This window comes from Haliotis rubra, unplaced genomic scaffold (genome assembly GCF_003918875.1).
Source record: "Haliotis rubra isolate DU_JTF1 unplaced genomic scaffold, ASM391887v1 Scf680, whole genome shotgun sequence".
NCBI lineage: Eukaryota > Metazoa > Mollusca > Gastropoda > Lepetellida > Haliotidae > Haliotis > Haliotis rubra.
Genome location: NW_025767391.1, coordinates 80,093 through 94,308, shown reverse-complemented (window position 1 = coordinate 94,308; position 14,216 = coordinate 80,093). Strand labels below are relative to the sequence as shown.

Sequence of the window (14,216 nt, the reverse complement as noted above, 5' to 3'; positions counted from 1 at the left end):
CATTTTCATATGCCAGGTGCGCTGATCTTATTTACAGTTGATCGTTACCATATTTTATCTTCCCATACAATAACATTCTGTTCGCGGAAGCGTTAACTTAACGCTGATTCTGTTTGTTGTATGTGTGTCAATATAACCTATGCCTTTGAGTGTATGTATGTATGTATGTATGTATGTGTGTGTGTGTGCGTGTGTGTGTGTGTGTGTGTGTGTGTGTGTGTGTGTGTGTGTGTGTGTGTGTGTGTGTGTGTATGTATGTATGCTATACTACGTAATTTGTATGAATTACCATACGGATTGTTTCCTCCTCAAATTCGAACTGCATGATTAACAAAAGGTTCACAATGTTTCAAAATTACACTGCCCTGTAAGTTTGGCAATTACACCATCTGTGATGTGATCATTATGATGATCAAAGCATAACCACTTCACTGGGACTGGTGAATTTCACAGATTCCGCAACAGAGTTCTTGGACAGAGAACATTTTGACAATGAAGGCATAACCGGCAGCTTTGCAATGAATGGGAGTCTGTTGTAGATGCGTGGCAGGAAATCCCATTCATATGCATCTTGGACGGATATACTGTTAGAATTATCCCCGTCTCCGTCACGTGACACATTCCTCTGCCAACTTACGAGACCCCTTTCTTCTCGTGTTCCTGAAAGTAAAAGGAACCTTGTTGAAGTGTTTTGTTTGATTTATGTTGCAGTCAACACTGGTCCGGGTATGCTATGGGGATCTGACAAAATGGTGGTTAAACAAAATGGGATTGGGATTGGATGGCTTGCAATCAGACAAATCACCTGGTGTGACTCCGAGTAATGGTCGTAAATATCTTTTGTCAATATCGTAGCAGTGATTTCATTCAAGTGAACTGAAACTTTCATGGGTTACAGGTTCTCTCAGGTTATCTTTAACATAAGTGTGATTCATACTCATCGGCCATTGTGGCCATTCAATCCCCATGTAATTTTTCTCTTGTTACAACCCCAAAGTATCTGTCTCGTTTATCTTGTAATGAATCACTGCAGGATTTCCAGTCGAAATTAGAAATGAATGGATAATCAGTATTGAACCAAATTCATTCTGTTCATCTATTTTATCTCATTTTATGTCATTTACTAGGTACATGAAAGTTACGCAAAAAATATTCATACCACGAACTGTGGTGTCGAGGACTATGGATAAAAGACCACCAACAAACATGGGTGTTCCCAAAGCAACTTTCAACACACCATCAACTTCAGCAACTCCTGTCATAAAAGAAACAAGGAAAATTAATATTGAGACACGAAGTCGATCTGTTTAGTGAAGTAAAGTACAGTGTTGGCCTGAAATATTAGTTGCAGCACAATGCCGATTTAAGGACTAAGCTTCTGGGTACCGATCGAAAATGAGTTCGTAAACTCTATAGTTTATCACATGTTTATGAATGTCGAAGCGCTACAAACGTTTCATGGATCGGGACCCTTGTTTATTAGAGATGGGTTTAAAATCAAATGAAATAAGCGGTGCCACAAATTGGAAAGCAATGAAATGGAGTTCTTATCAAGGTGGTTGCACAACATGATACCATAACCGACGTACACCAACGGCCATCATCTACGAAAATAAAGAGTCTGAGAGTTTGAGTCTGAGTACATCAACGGCCTTGGGTGTGAAATGGACGAACATGGGTGACCAGGAGTATGAGTGGTCCATTCATTTAATATCTGCGTCTCAAGACAGACATAAATCTCATGGTTTTCAAAACCAGTTCAATTCCACGACCTATGCATCATCAGAAAACACGATTCATCAAAGTACCTGTATCAATGAAGTCAGCATGTCTGTCCACCCACTCAGGCAGGAATATCCCACAGAATAATGACACTCCAACTATTGTCAGATTTCTGGACGAGTTCAAGTTGGTATGGCGGAGGGTGGACAGGCCAATGGACACAAGCATTCCGATGAGGACGACCATTGAGCCAGCTAGAGTCGGATCCGGAACAGTTGCTATGGCAGCACCAAATTTACCGAAAACCGACATCAATATAAGGATGAGACCATTGCACAGCATCACGGATCGACTAGCCGTCTAGAAAATAGGAATGATAAAATGTGTCGTTATTAAGTGACACCATCAACGATATTTCTTTATTTTCTTATTTTACGACACTTCGTGCAATATTGCTGTAATATCACGGCTTGTGACAGCAGAAATGGGAGCCTCACATTGTACCCATGTGGAGAATCGAACCCGGGTCTATGGCGTGGACGCTTTAACCACTAAGCTACAGCACCGCCTCCTCATCACAATGATCTGCTTCAGGGATATCGGGTGGCGATAAAAATTAGACTAACGCATAAGATATCCTTGTCTTGAAATATGACCTCATAAAGTTGATTATTTATTTTTGATCGAGAAGTAAGAGATGTTTACTGCACTGGAGATGGCTGTGCAATAGCTTGTTACTATGGTTGGGGAATATAAACGAATCAAATTCTATTTGTCTATGTCGTATTTTATATACGATATTTTAGTTTTAGTTTTCCTTCCTTCCTTCATTCATTTTAACATTAATTTATATCAATAAATGTTATCTATCTAGCAAGGACTGGGCAGGTGTAATAGAAACAGCGCAGCAAAATTACTTCAAAGAGTAAATATGCCTATAAACAACAAGTAAAATTTGGGATTTTTTCATTCTTTACATACCCAAACACGTTTGCGTAAATTTAAGTTAACATATTCCTTGACGGACAAATCTCATGATGGAAACATTGTTGGCGTAGCTATGAAAAGTAACAAGGTATCTTTGCCTCAAGATTCTGAAGTCAATCAACATAAACCACATGTGTACGTGTATACAAACCTTAGCATTGGAGGTATAGAAGATATTAACTTATTACCCAGCCTTATGAACAGAACATTAACCTTTGATACAGATATCGCTGCGATATTTCCACTGTATGACGTCGTAGCATGTCCCGTGCCAATCGCTCCGCCAAGTAGTCCACACAGACCTTCAATAAGGATTCCTCTGTTGACAGCGTGATCGGGCGGAGGGTCGATTTGACATGCTTTCGCGGTGGCAAAATAGTCTCCTACAGATTCTATCATGGACGCGCAAAAGCGCAGACAGGAATCCAACAAAAACTGCTACACTGAATGATGGCAATCCAAACTGACCTGCAATACAAAGACAAATGAGTCAAAGCTGTTGGTGAAAACTTTTATCATTCGTACATGTGTCTAGCAATGGAAGTAAATGGCACTAAACTTGGGCACATAAACCATCACCTGGGTACGGGAAGTAGAACCATGGCGTGAGCTCCACCATCGACATTTTCACGTCCGTCCTCGCTTTGTAGCGGATGTTGTCAGGGTCGTTTGGGAAGACGTTTGTGACGGTGAGGATGGCGGAGATAGCCCACATCACCAGTATGCTCAACAAAACCTGCAACGTATCATAACCTGTATTCAGTCATGAATGTAATGTGTTTTTCATATATATATGATGATATATGATACATGATCATGAACGGCGACTATGAGCTCTCCCTTATAGTAAGATAACATCAGTTTCTGTTAGCCTTATTTGCATAAACCTTCTCTATCAAATTACTTTTTGAACCTCAGAACAAGGTACATTATTACGTCAGTGTCTGTTGTGTGAAACAGCATGCTTTATATGCGGGAGGTGTTTTTCTTCATGTAATTTTTACGTTTTGAAACTAAGCCGTCTTGAAATTAGAACGTAAAAGAACCAAAAGTCAACAAAGAAATGTTATATAATACACAAAACTAAGTTTACAAGTCAATACATTCAAAGGAATTATAATGGCAGTACGAAATAGAGAGGCAGGGCAAATTCAAAGTCAGCATAATTTAAAAGTAGTGATTATGTTGACACATGTAATATTCTTCTCGCTGAAACAACGGTCAAGCTGCTAAAGAGGTACAGGAGGAGTATCCAGGGTGAAAAGTGATCTTCAGAAAGCTGCCGGTCTTCTTGTCATATGGAATATCCCATGATATTCTGGATATTACGGTTGTAATAACTTGTAGTATCAGCCAGGCCTCTCAGTCTAAATGTAGCTGAAGTCTAAACATAGTGTGTGTGCTGACGTATCTGTACTGCGGGAAATATGAAGCAGGCTAAAGCTCTGATAAGAGCTTGTTGTTCACATAAATATATGCATTTAACTAGAGTCGGATACATAGGATGTGTGCCAGGGTATATTGGCATGTACCTGACATGGTAAATAGAAGGTGGTATACATTCTCGTATAACCCTCTATTAGACATAATACAGGAACGTCTATCCCCAGGTGTATGCAAATTTGCAAGTATTTGACCACTACCGGACAGATGTACCTGCAAATCATGCTGACTGAACAAGCAGCAAATGATTGAACACTCACATCTTAACGAGATGATTATTTTAGTTTTAGTTCAAAGGATATACATAAACATACCGGGAAGAGTTGAAATATCGGTAGATAGCTTCGTTGTTTCTTCTTTCTCCATCTCGGAAGTGGAATTTTGACATGTGGAATGTACAGGATGAAGATGAGAAGCAGTGCTATCCCTCTAAAACAGGAAACATTGGGCAGCCATGACTGAAGTGTACCTCCAGACTTTACTCATGAAGCAACGAACTTGGTGAACCACATAATACGATTGGTTTGTTGCTGTAAACACGGTCAAGTCATGTGTTTGTTGATCTCATTCAGCACTATTCCAGCTATTTGTGACGGCAGTGTATAAGTAATCGAGTCTGGATCAGACAATCCATCACCTAAGTTAGCAAGCCAGAACACCGGATCCCGTTAGTCGTGTCTAACGCTAAGCATGGGTTGATGGATCTTCATGGGTCTGCAGTAGAAATATAGATATCACTCATTTCCATGTATGTAATCAAACTGCAAAGTTCCGCGAAGTCAAATATTTGAAATTTATGATATCCAATAACTTTCAATAAAGGATGTAGTAAATGTTGTTCGCCGCAGTCAGCAATATCCTTGCTATATCACTGCGACCTGTAAACTACATCTAACAGATAAGCGGCCCTTGGTTGATAGAATGATCATCCTCTCACGCCTTGAGATCGATCGAAGGCAAAGTGATCATTTGGGGGATGAAGAGGGGGGGCGTTATCAAGTACAGTTTCATAGCCAGTAAATCACCCCAATCGGTAAACCGGTTTTCAAAACGGCCACTGGTAAGGTTTAAGGTATTTTGACATTCTAAGTGCATACATGTATTTAGTTTTTCATCGAAAAGGAAAATACTCCAATCGCGTACAAATGGGCGTTTTTAATCCCATTATTTCTTAAGTGAGGGTTGGTTAATATATGTCCTATCTCAAAATACACATGCATACCAAACCGTAACTCTGGTACACCACCGGCAGTTCATGCTGTATTGTATTACCGAATTGTCGAATATTATGTACGATTTCATATTCCTCTACAACATCAACGTACTATAAACGTCTTTAAACTTCATTATAAAAGTAGTTTGCATTCTTACAGTCCGTAACGATCTTTTATCATTGAGATTGTAAAAAGTCGACACACCTCTTGTCTTGAACTTCATCAGCTGGACACCCGTGATGGTCCGGGTTAGAATGAACCTTCAGTAACCCATGCTTGTCGTAAGAGGCGACTAACGGGATCGGGCTGTCAGGCTCGCTGACTTGGTTGACACATGTCATCGGTTCCCAATTGCACAATTCGATGCTCATGCTGTTGAACACTGGATTGTCTGGTCCAAACTCGATTATTTACAGACCGCCGCCATATAGCTGGAATATTGCTGAGTGCGGTGTAAAACTAATCTCACTCACTCACTCATCAGCTGGACGTGTTCCCATGTCCCAAAGACATGTTTGGCTGTAGTACTGTACTTCAAAATTCGTCCAAGGGACCGCGTTCAACTAATGAGCTATCATAATTAAATGGTGATTGGTTAAAGACGTCGTTTTGCAATTTTTATACAAACCCGAATGAAATTTCCCACGACGGTCTGGACTGGGCTATTGGAATCTTGTACAAAGAGATCCCAATGAGGGCAATGGTAGGAGCTACTGTGATTGGCCCGATGTAGCGGAGGAGGACTCCAACTAACCCAGTAGACCCTATTAGAATTTCCAGCATTGAGGCGGCCATCAAGCTCCCAGATAGCTGCAAAACATCACAAGCTCATTCAAATAAGATCTGTTCGTCCAACTTCAAGTCAGGAAGGCTTTAGACTTGTACTGAATAATAACATTTCATTCTTCGTGTAGATCTAGCTAAGCCCACAGATGTCTCGTTATGTTATGTTATGTGGCGGTATGTAAATATTCGAGTCTGGACTTGACCATTGTGATCAACTTCATGAGCATCGATCTACGCATTTGGGATACGAAGACATGTGTCAACCAAATCAGTGAGCCTGACCGTTCCGATAATTTATATAGTCTGTTTGGTGATTAATTAAGTCGAATGTTCACACGATGTGACCCACTGTGAGAGTTTATTATGATACTCAAGGAGAGTGGTATCAAATGGGAATATGGGCATGCCGATTGACTTATCTCATTTTCGAATGAATCGTAAGAGACATTTCTTGTACTGTGGACACATGCTTGTCGCAAAATTCATCTGGGCATACAAAATAGTACTTAAACACTGAAGACATATGCAGCGCAGGAGTAACAACCATAAACAAGTATATTTCAGGTTAGACTTAGTTCCTTGTATGGCCGTTCTTTACGTGTAGTTTATGCAACCATCAAAAGACATTTTTTTTGACTGCCAGGTTCGTAAAACATACTGAATTAAAGAATAATTGCTTGATATAGTTTTTCACTATGCAATTGCCAATTTTCCAATTTGTATGTATCCAACTAGGGCATTGTTATTTTTGTGGCAGTGTTGCTTCAAGCGATATTGGTTTATCATGGTTCCCTGATAATGGCTGAAACGTTTATTATAATATCATCAACATTTTCTTTTGACTGCCAGGTTCGTAAACCATACTGAATTAAAGAATAATTGCTTGATATAATTTTTCACTATGCAATTGCTAATTTTCCAATTTGTATGTATCCAAACAGGGCATTGTTATTTTTGTGGCAGTGTTGCTTCAAGCGATATCGGTTTATCATGGTTCCCTGATAATGGCTGAAAACGTTGATTATAATAGCATCAACCAGGCTTTGTACCTTTTGTTTTCCATGTTTTGAGTATGTGGCTAAATGGGTTAGAAACTGTTACTGAGCGACTCACATATACAGAGAATAATATGATGAATAAAAGATCAGATATATATGAGATAAAGAAACTCGAACATAATATGTAAAAATAATAATAATAATAAGAATAGTTTGCTTGTATAGCGCCTAGTTTAGTAATATATAAAAGATCAAGTATTTTATACACATTCAATGTACCTGTTTCAATTTCTCTCCTTCGGACAGCAGGTTCAAGCCTGCTGTTGTTGAACCATTGAGACTGGTTGTGTTGCCGTCATAGGTCATACTTGTCAAACTGCCTTCAAAACGATCATTGCGTACAAGTGTCAATTGGGATATTTACGGTAAGGTGAAAAAGTGTTCTGCAAAGAACTTGGAACAAGTTAAAAACGTTCAATTTCCCTGCATTTCGTTCAGGTTGTAATCAAAACATTTTTTTTCCTAAGTAAGGAGTAATTATGAAAATGACATCACTGAAATATAACCGTTTTCATGAGATTCTTGAGAGGCATTTAGAAGTTGGTGAATATATAAGACGAGTATATGGATGGCAACTTCTTGTTTATTGTATAACACAACGTTTCTGGGCTACTTCGTGCCCCTTCTTCAGGTGATTAAAGGCAGATGTAGAAAGCAAACTATATATAAATCAAATTTACAGGAAGCCAGATATGTACATGTATATACAATCAATCACAGAGGACCGAACAAAAGCAGTTATACAAACAATGATAATTGGGACAAGTTGTGTTATACAACAAACAAGAAGTTGTCATCCATATACTCGTCTTATAACCGTTTTCATGAAAAATAATTATTTTTAGCAGAACAACGTTTAAGTTTGAAGACAACTATAGCACATATATCGTTCGTAACGAAGTTTTGGGACTACTTGCTCCTTCTTTAAATTATAAAAGGAACAAGAAAATGTCGTAAAATGTTGCTACAAAATGCAAAATAGAGTCCAAAGTCCAATGCGATCAGCTACAGTCCGTTTGAGTCAGAAACGGACTGATGAATTGCAAATTTTATCATTGTACAAAATTGCCACATAAATATAAATAGTACACATGTTTATCATTGACTAATACCCAACAGCTTTCTTATATTTGAACATTTTCCGGACTCCACCAAAAAAGTTCTTTAAGAAACTATCATTACAATTTTGACACAGTTCACTATTTGGTACGAGGGAGGAGTGCAGAGAAAGGGACAGCCAGGTGTGCGAGACAGGATGGAGACGGCACAGCACAGGCTAATGAATCAATAACTTGGTGGGCACTTGTGCACGTGCTTCTCTAACACCTGGCTGTCCCTTTCTCTGCACTCCTCCTCCAAATAGTGAACTGTGTCAAAATTTTAATGATATAAGTTCAAATATAAGAAAGCTGTTGGGTATTAGTCAATGATAAACATGTGTACTATTTATATTTATCTGGCAATTTTGTACAATGATTAAATTTGCAATTCATCGGTCCGTTTCTGACTCAAACGGACTGTAAGTTCCTAAGTTCTCTCATCTTCAGATAGAACGAAGTCGCGTAAGGCAGATGCGTGTCTGTGACAATGTCAGCTGTAGTTACAACAACAAGAATGTCCACCCGTACCCTTAATGTACATGAAGATGCGGATTGTTTCTTTTCCATTCTACGATGACAAGATACATCGAGTGAAGCAGCCTGGATTTGAATCATATGTGTTCATTGACCTGACAATCTATGTTTAAAAAAAACATGGCACTGTATTTCCAGAAACACAATGTTATAAACCGATAACAGGATGGTTTAATAACTCTTGTTTGGATTGACCGATTTTCATCAGAATAGTAGAGTTGGAATGCTTAGATTATGATATAAAATTGTGGACAATAATATTACATGTATGCTCATCGCAATATAGTTTGGTAAGGTCAAAGGTCAATTTTAATAGAAAGTGTATTTGATGAGAAAAATATGAGTTACACTTTACAAGTTAAAGGTAATTTTACCACAATTATGTTTTTCTAATTTAGCTGTAACATTTGATGATCATATATACGTTTGGTTGGCACTGAATGCATGAAAAAACATTACAAGAAAACAGAAGTTGGTATCAGTTAGATCAGCAAAATATTATATAATGTCTGTTAAACAGTAACAGTTCCATGCTTTATATAGTATCAGCGAAAATAGATATGTCGGTGTGAGTGAGTTTAGTTTTACGCCGCACACGGCAATATTCCAGCTGTATGGCGGCGGTCTGTAAATAATCGAGTCTGAACCAGACAATCCAGTGATCAACAGCATGAGCATCGATTTGCGCAATTGGGAACCGATGACATGTGTCAACCAAGTCAGCGAGCCTGACCACCCGATCCCGTTAGCCACCAGCTGTAATCAGCAGAGCGTGTTTCAAATGAAGGACATATTCTGCTTGTCCAGATCTATGTATATATATTTTCCAAAAAATGAGTACTTATTGTGTTATATATGTAAATTTACAATTGTATTGATAAAGCAGTTTTGTACACATATCCCTCCATATATTGAAGCAAGCCGTTTGTGCTCTCTCCATCAGTAAGAAAATAATCATATTTTGAACCCTAGTAAACTTAGAAAGAAATTGTATCATCTATTACAATCAAAGGGAATGTATTGGAAATACTGTGTAATTAAGCATTCTAGAGGTATATGACGGGTGTATTTGTATGATTTGGTGATCAGTGTGTAATATCCTATACAATGTATTAATAATTGCCGGTGTAAAATGCATGCAGTGACACAAATATAAACAATATTGACACTTATCAAAACATATCTCCTTCTGACATCAGCTGAATTGTTGTTTCTGCCAGACTGTCAATAAACGAACACTTGAATGATAGCCCAACAGTATCTTTGACATATTCGGCATTGTTGATACTTTGTAAAGCATGGACTTATCTTAGTGTTGCTGATCTAAATACAAGTACCAACTTTTGTTTCCTTGTAATGTTTTTTTTCATGCATACAATGCCAATCAAACGTATATATCATCTGCAAATAATATAGCTGAATTAGAAAAACATAATTTTGATAAAATTACCCTTAATTTGTAAAGTTTAAACTCATATTTTTCTCATCAAATGCACTTTCTATGAAAATTGACCTTTGACCTTACCAAAATATTTTTGCGATGAGAATATTTCTAGTCAGTCTAAACCAGAGATATTAAGTTAAACCATCCAGTTATCGGTTAAAATGTTACTATAACTGAAATGACATGTTGCATCTTAAAAGGGCCCCTGCACAGTGGTCACGCGTGATAGCTGATGACAACCGGCTTTATATCCAAGCTAACTCATTCCTGAATGTGAAAAATCACATCCTATTCATTCGCCAGAACTGCACATTTTCACCATTTTGGGGGTCTGGCTTCAAGACCATAACGCCAGTTTGACGGTTATCTTTTGGCGCTTTTTATTTTTTTATTATTTTTTTTATGTTTATTCTGTTACACTGAGCACACATATTGTTGTGCAGTTTGCGTGCAACCTGATACGTGTTTTGCATATCGCGTTCTGTAAACTTTTTTGGGGAGAGTATATAATTGTACATGTCATTATGTCTATGTGAATACTTTTATAATGCAAGTTAGCATTCCCAAAGATACGGGCATCAAATCGGCTGTTACAGTGTGGTTATTGTGATCTAAACCAAGCAACTGACAAATCTGTAATGATGGTATACCATGGATTAGAATATTCGGGTTCAAATTCATGTGTGTTTTTTATCCAATACTCAATAACACCTGCAAATTTGAAACTGATTTCAATCACTCTCTTACCATCAGGACATTTCCACTCAGGGTTGTTCTGCAGGGCGAGAAGCGCAGGAAAGAAGGAGCCTGATGGACCTTGAAATACCGGCAACCTGGAATACACGTCAAGTGTTATTATCTCCATGTTTAGGCTGGCCATATTACTTTCTGTTTTCCAATCTCCCGCCTGCCTTGAGCTTTCAATCCGTTTTCCCATATATATATTCCCACTACTGTGGACATTTATTCCCTGGTATGGTAAAACGAAACTATAAAAAGTCTCACAACAATACACAAAAACTTTTATACGCCGGCCCGAGACAAGATAAGAAGTTATGGATGACCTTATATAAAACTTGCTCCCTCAGTAATTGAGTGCCTCTGGTTTGTAGCAATAGGAAATACATGGTTTCAGATAGGGAATAATGCATATTTACACTTTGAACCAAATCTTTGCGAACGGGTTTTATCTTTCACTTCTCACCTTATTCCGACAGCAGGTTGAAGTAGTGAGGTTATTCCACTCATGAGCAGTGTTGAGGAAAGTAACTTCGATCTGATTGGACTGTCATAAGCTGTGCATAGAGCATCTGAGATGATGAAGGCAGTAGCAACCTCGAAGGCAAGATTCATCATGATGTGCTGCAAGGAGAAGTAAGCGACAACATCAAAGAGTCACCGGTGTGTTCCTATGGTTCTCTTGTCATTTTCTTTTGCCCATTTGGTTTCATTCTCCATGACATGGAACTGTTGTTTAGTCCAATAATAATTTGATTTCTTTCAGCGTACACGAATTCTAAGTGTTGTGTTATAAATTTCCCTTATAATATAATTAACCAGAAAACATACATGGAAGGCAGCACTCAACATTATCCATGTATTGTTTTGTTGGGGTTTTTGTCAGCACTTAAATGGCGCTCTGTAAATAATCCCGTCTGCATCAGACAAAACAGTCGTCTATATTGTGAACAACGTCGCTCGTTGTCGTGCAGGATGACCACAATCAACAACGTTACAGAGTCAGACCAGCGATAGTCATTCTATCGTATTTTGTAATGATTGATCATGGAAGCAGGGTACGCTCACCTTAATGGAAAGGCCTGGTATGGTTACTGCTGTATTGTTATTCCTGAACACACTCTCTTGATACAGTCGTAATCATACAGTGGATTCTGCTCGTAGCAGAGATCTTATATGATTATGGAAAGGGCTGTGTCGCTTTCATTAATAAGCTTAATGTACTGGCCCAAAGCAGATCCATGCTTTAAAATATATTTTCATTGAATTTTATATAATATTGATCAGCCGTTGTGTCAATATTGATATAATTTCTTTCGGCCTACACGAATTTTAAGATTTATATTATTTATTTCAGAGACTGATAATATTATTAACCAGACCACATACCTGGAAGGCAGCACTCAACATTATCACACACGGGGGGTTTTGAGTCAGGGTATAGTGCAGTGGTTCATCCTCCTTCTCATGCAGCTTCTCTTCCTCTCTGCCAACACCCAGCTCCTGGCCATTTTTGACTCGTTCCTTGCCAGTCATGATGATCGTCTAAGATCTGACTGAAAATGCATGGATGGGAAATGAAGTTTTACGTATATCATCAGTTTTGTTGGTGACAGGTTGAATGCTGCTGTTATTTGCGCATCAAATAGTCACTCATATGTATCTGGGTTAGTACGACTAACTCATTGACTTAGTTCACATGAACGTGACCGTGAAGGTCCGGGTTCTAATATTGATCTTCAGTAACCCATGCTTGTCGTGAGAGGCGCCTCACTCACTCACTCACTCGCTCACATGAACGTCATCACGATGTTCGTATACTAAAGTGACATTATAGCACAGTCATGTCTCCATTGCATAAGCCGTAGTTACAGAAGTTATCCTCACATTACTGCTACATGACTGAAAAGACATTTTACAATTCACGACAGTTGCGCAAGATATTCACACATCGTCATTTATCCAGTTTATGTTTACAACTAGAGCAGACAAATTTGTTTGATATCCGTATCGTATCAGCGTTTAATGTTTACATAATATGAGTTATATTTAGCATTACACTTTCTCCGTAACATATGAATAAAAAAGGACTCCGTCCGTCCCTTCACATTCGTCTTTTCAGGCGCAGAACTTTAAAACCGTACTTTATTTCTTCACCAAACTTAAGCCCTTTTTACATGCACACATATACTTACGTAAGTATATTTGTTTACATAAGTAAATATACTTGGGGTAAGTAAATATGTCATGTAAATTGCATCACGTCTACAAAAACCTCAGTACATCACCTAAAATGGCTAGACACTGGCAGACAGTCACATGACCTGTCTGGATTCAATGAAAGTGTGCTTGTCACATGACCTGTCTGGTTTAAATGAATATCTGCTTGGCTTGAGTAAGTTGCATTTAGTTTTTTGTAACAATATGGCTGGAAAAGGGCCAACTAAGCGTGGCATATTGTGGACTGATGAGGAAACTGAGTGCCTGGTGTTAAAGAAGATAATAATGATGAAATGGTTGATGTCTCCAGCGTCGCTGTCGACCGCACATTTGGCCCTCTAGATGACAGTGAAAATGATGAGCCAACCTAGATAATGGTACAACAGGATAAATGGAGAACTGTAACTTTTCTATTTTGGAGACAGACGTTATGAAACTTTTTCTCAGAGTTGATCTGATGTTTCCATTACATTCTGCGTTGAAATGAATGTTTGATCATGAAACCATTTCGCGTTAGATTGCGATTCATCGGTACCATTTTGACCAAAACAGACTGTAGATAATATCTGAGCTAGCTGTGAGGGTACCATTGTAAGGCTTCATTAGCCAGGTCTTCGAAGGCTGTGCGGCATCTCCCAGGAGAATGATGGGCATAATTATCACTTTATCCTGGCAGCAGAGTGTCTTTGGTCGAGAGGGAAAGAGATCGTTGGTTTCTCTTTTAAAGAATATTTCTGATTTGCCAAATACACGTGCATCGTGCACACGACCTGGTCAACAACCGCTGATATCTGTGATTATGTATTTGTAGTCACATGTTGCTGGCAGAATAATTGAGTACCTACCTTTTCGTGAGTGAAACGATTGGGATGTGGTTACCATCTATTGCTCTTCCACAATTTTGGAAGCCCAAAACTTGTTCAAATCCCTTAATTACATTTTCAAGTTAATCATCTTTTGGGAAAGTCAC

At 38.5% G+C, this 14,216-nt stretch overlaps 1 protein-coding gene across 1 annotated transcript in view; it reads right to left on the bottom strand.

The window, feature by feature from the left end:
- Positions 1–412: 412 nt before the first annotated feature.
- LOC124258050 (solute carrier family 23 member 2-like) overlaps positions 413–14,216 on the bottom strand; it is a 54,935-nt gene continuing 41,131 nt past the window's right edge. Inside the window, 10 exon segments of the mRNA XM_046692126.1 lie at positions 413–660; positions 1,160–1,255; positions 1,809–2,082; positions 2,923–3,114; positions 3,116–3,177; positions 3,289–3,445; positions 4,467–4,581; positions 5,995–6,176; positions 7,430–7,530; positions 11,036–11,121. Of these exon segments, the coding sequence (XP_046548082.1) occupies positions 413–660; positions 1,160–1,255; positions 1,809–2,082; positions 2,923–3,114; positions 3,116–3,177; positions 3,289–3,445; positions 4,467–4,581; positions 5,995–6,176; positions 7,430–7,530; positions 11,036–11,121 (1,513 nt within the window).